General features: G+C 34.3%; 1 protein-coding gene across 1 annotated transcript; it reads right to left on the bottom strand.

Annotated features, from left to right (window-relative positions):
* Window positions 1–597: 597 nt before the first annotated feature.
* Window positions 598–4,456, bottom strand: mrps6 (mitochondrial ribosomal protein S6). Its single transcript, XM_057848616.1, has 2 exons — window positions 4,008–4,456; window positions 598–696 (listed from the first exon to the last, which is right to left on the bottom strand). Exon 1 carries the CDS (start codon window positions 4,344–4,346, stop codon window positions 4,014–4,016), a length of 333 nt encoding a protein of 110 aa, XP_057704599.1. The 5' UTR covers window positions 4,347–4,456; the 3' UTR covers window positions 598–696; window positions 4,008–4,013.
* Window positions 4,457–4,918: the final 462 nt, after the last annotated feature.

Here is a 4,918-nt window from a genome sequence, read left to right as displayed (position 1 = left end):
CAGATTAAAACGTTTTTTTTTTTTTTTTTATATTTATTTTTACAAGAAGTCATATTTAATGGTCATTCAATCACCCATCAATTTACACCATTTCTTACATTGACGGTCACTGTGGTTGAGTCCACCCTTGCTGACTTTGGGCTTAAAAAGTAGCAGTCCACTCTGCATTGGTAGTTATCCAATATGAGGGCAAAGAGCAACTCATAATTGCCCATTTTTGATTCTTCAATAAACCTGACATGCATATTTTCAGAATGTAGAGAGAAGCTGGCATACCCAAAGAAATAGGAAGTACACGCATTAAAATACTGAACATGGCCATTTTTTTCATTGTATGATACTCTCGGTCCTTTATCATGAGTATCATCTAGAGAAAGTTAAACGTTAACGTTGTACTGTATTTCTTTTTCAACATTAAAAGAATCAATGTTTTTACACATATGTAATGTAAATGTAATCATTATTACAAACAAAATGTTAGTAGTTTTGTGATAAATGATCGTTTGACGCATTATGCACTTTTGAATGACATGATCTCATTTTTACTTTCATTAATGACAAATGTTATCACACAAAGAGCTTCATACACTGGTAACATTATTTTTTTTAAAAAGTTTATTATTATCACAAAAAACAACTAAAATGATGTCAGTGTAGCATATAACAGCACATCCTCTGCATATGAACTGCAAACACCTGTGAAAATAAAACAGATTGAATGATTGACAACCTAGTCTGCACAGCATGATTGATTGCATTGATCTTACACTTGCGGTCCTGTTATTAAATGAAAAGGAAATAAAACGTGTCGAACTCGTGCTTAACGTGATATTGCATTGAAGCTACTTTAATTAGTTGTGTAATTTAAAATAATAATAATAATAAAAAAAAACTGTTCTTGTTCCTTCAAGAGCACAGTATGTAAATGTTGCATTGCTATTTTTATGTTACAATTTATATTACATTGTAACAACCAAAACTAACAATCTACCATTCAAGAAAACTGAAAATGCTAAGTAAATAAATTGTACATACTCATTTCCATAGGGGGGTAGTGTAGCCAAAAATGTTACTCAAGTAATAGTAATGTTACTTCTAAATATTACTTAAGTAAAAGTAATCATCCAAACATTTACTCAAGTACAAGTAAAAAAGTATTATTTAAAAAGAATACTCAAGTAATGAGTAACATTGTGAGTAATTGCTTAAAATATTTTTTTCTCAGTACATTATCGATATGAACTGTTATTTTTATACTGTACTATAGTGAGCCTATTAGATGACAGTATTATGCTTCCCCGACATGAAGTTCGCCACGGAGCCAGAAATTTTAATTATTTAGTTATTTTCATGTTTTTTTCGGGGGGGGGGGGGGGGGGGGGGGGTCAAACCTCCTAAAACTACTGAAATGCACAGTTGCACAATGGCACAGTTATTTTTATAACAAATACAAAAACTGGTTTTCATTCAAAATTGTACTTTTTCAATGATTTGCAAAATAAAAGGTAACAAAAACAGCAATACCCTCAATCTCCATCTTCAATTTTTTTTTCCCCTAATTTCCTCACATACTAAATGTCAAATCTCAATTTTAACTACTTAAGAACATAGGATGTATATTAAAATTGAAGTTAATTTAAACATTTGCGTTTGCTTTCTTTTTTTTTTTTTTAATAATAATAAATATATAAGTAACATACATTCAGAAAAATAAGTACAAATTACTTAGAGTGAAATGGAATATATTTTGAAGATCACGCAAACATTGCCTTTTTTTTTTTTTTTAAATCCTAAGGAAATGAATAAGTAGCCTAACATAAATGAACAAATATAAGTCCAAAGTGTACATTGACACAAACATGTTCTAAACGTCCGTATCAGAGCAAATAAAATGAAATATGATAAATAAGCCTCCTCAACTCTTTCCTTGCTCTTAAAGATTTGATCCATTTTCTGTTGCATTGCCCTTTTTTGTCGCATCAGTTCAACAAACTTTTTTTTTTTTTGCTGTTCCAGAAAACATGCACATTTGATCCAATCAGAGCTAACCATCTCTGCTGATCACATGTCAGTATGTCAGCCAATTGAACGGATAAATGAGTCCAGGCGTTTTGCTTTGCATTCGCACATTGACGTGACTCATCGTCGTCAGACTCAGACAACTGCAGCAGATGGGGGAACCTCCATGCCGTCCGTGGAATAAAATAAATAATAAATATCGGTGGAAACGGATTACGCTACACAAGCACTTTATTATGCTTGTTGTTAACACTTGTGTATGTAAATCTGATGTTGGTAGATTGTTTTCTTGGAGATGAAATGCTGTGTGGCAGCTTAGCATTTATTTATTTATTTTTTTGTACATTTGCCGTCATATCTTTGGAATCAAAGCACCGTGTACCAGAACAGCATTACGGCCCTGAATCTTATCTTTTTGAATAGATAGTTCCGTTTTCATGCCTCCGGCGCAATCGATAAGCCCCATGCAAATATACAATATCTGAGTGCTAGAGGCATCCACACAAGTGCAAGCAAGATAAGGCAGGTGAAGTATTGGCAAATAAAAACTACCTAAATCTTGTACAGTAGGTGGCAGGCTGCACCTGATAGTTGCTTGCAATCTGCCATTAAACTCAATTTTGGAGTTTTTGAGCTTGTTAAGCTTCTGCAGGGGCACTGGAAGTCACTCACAGCATTGAGTGCTGAGGATCTTCTTTTGTTTTTCCCATACAAAAACAGCCGTTTTGGTCCAAATTTGTCATGCTCGCACTTTTTCTCCATACAAGGCGTGCACAATGGCAGTACACACGCATGCTGGATAGTTGACGTACTACTACTACAAAGACGGCGTTTTATTTCACCCACAGTGAGTGTTGAGAGTTTTTGTATTGGAAATAAAAGCGCCTATGTATGATAAAGCATATCCCTGCAGCTAGACGGCGCAATGACAAACAAACACATTTGAAAACTAAATGATCCAATAAGCCTCGGTTTAAAAGCCACTTTTCACAATACTCAAATATATTGTACACAAACAGCTAACAGCTATTCGTGTACAATTTATTATCAGTCAGCTTCATTTTCAACCTGGAATTAAATTTAAGAAAATTTCGCTGTTTTTGTAAACACCAAAAAATCGCTAATTCGTTTCCATATTAACACCTGCTCTACAAACATTCATTTTTTCCTTTCCAATAACTCCTTATTCTACGTGATCTGGTAGCAAACAAGGTGATCATGTTATTAACAAAAAAAAGCGTTTTTCAACATATATATTTAATCCTAAAAGGTAAATACACTATTGTTTCAATAAGTTCTACATAATTAAAAAAAAAAAAAAAAAAAATCTACCAAGCTTTTCCCTCACCAACACTAAGAGGTGCTGCAGCACCCTACTTCCCAAACCACTGAGCTACATTTTCCAATGTAGTAAATTTTATTGCTTGTTTTTTTCCATTGTGCAGTTTTAAATAAAACTGAGCAGTCAATAAATTTTCTGGTTCTTTGTTTGAATATAGACTCGGATCTCTGTATATATAAAGTATTTTCTCCCGATGCAAAAATGTAATATACTATATATTACATTTTTGCATCGGGAGAAAATACTTTTTTACTTGTAAATTTTAAAACAGGTACTTTGCACTTTTACTTAAGTATTTTTTCTTTAAAAAACTAAAGTAAAAAGAAAAAATGAGTATTGTACTTCATCCACCACTGATGTAGAATAAAGAGGAAAAATGTAACGACTCCAGTGTTGCCAAAAAGTATAGTCAGAGTGTTTCCTCTTCACAAATCTACTCAAGTAAATACAAAAACTGCGTGGTAAAACTACTCTAAGTACATTTTTCCTCAAAAAAAAAAAAAAAAAAAAAAACCTCAAGTAAATGTAATGCGTTACTAGTACCCATCTCTGCTCATTTCCCAGTGTAAATACATGCATGTGATGCTGTAAATATTTCAGAAACAGATGATCATGTACTATATTACAAAAATAATACCAATCTTACGTCCAATTATTGATTGGGGCCGCAACATGTTTGTTTGGACTTCTCCGTATCCTTCTTCAGCACTGTAGGTCTCACCACGTCCACATCACGATGTAAGTGATCGAAAAGGCCCGTGAGGATGCTGGGAGATGCGTAGAAGTCGATCAAAAAGTATGATCCTCGGCGGTGTCTCTGGTTGTGTTTGTTCATCGCATAAGGCAAGAGTCTCTCTCCTAGATTCTCCATGTCTCTAACCACAGCGCCCTGCTCCATTAAAGTCTCCACGGTCCGCCGGAGAGCCGCTGCTGTCTCTGGTCTCTGCATCGCCTTCAGGATAAGGGCGAGTTCGTAGCGCGGCATTGTTTCAGCGTGTTAGTTTACGCAAATGTTCAATTGGTAGCTGAAATTATCAGGATCTCCTCAAAGTCAACCACCATGTTATGACACGAGGAAGAGGAAAGATCCTTAGTGGTGACGTATTAAGCCTGCGCCTGTATGTGTCGTTTGAGACGAAATTGTAAAAATGACTATTTTTAACAACAATGATATAAACGTTGATTTTTAATCATTTAATGTGTGTGTTTTTTTAGGGAAATACATCTTTTGCTGGAAAACAACGCGATTTTATTTTATCATAACATTTTGCGATACCAAGACGAAAGCATAGTAAAATTGTAACAGATGTGTTACTCTGTGTTGTATTTGTTGGAGCTCCAAACTGAAGTCTTCTTTGAAATAAGCTTAACTTTCCAAACATATTTTAATGTATTAAAACTCAATAGAAAATTGTCGAATTAACTATTTTTCTGACGTCCAAATGCCAATGTGAGAAGCTGTTCAGATTTCGTGTTGCTTATATTTGTAGGAGTGCGGTATCATTACATTTGTTGTCATTCCAATACGCATGCGCACATGTGTTCAAAAGGCTTCGG

Source organism: Corythoichthys intestinalis, chromosome 10, assembly GCF_030265065.1.
Source record: "Corythoichthys intestinalis isolate RoL2023-P3 chromosome 10, ASM3026506v1, whole genome shotgun sequence".
Lineage (NCBI taxonomy): Eukaryota > Metazoa > Chordata > Actinopteri > Syngnathiformes > Syngnathidae > Corythoichthys > Corythoichthys intestinalis.
The sequence above is the reverse complement of the archived record's forward strand: the minus strand, read 5'-3'. Positions and strand labels throughout refer to the sequence as shown.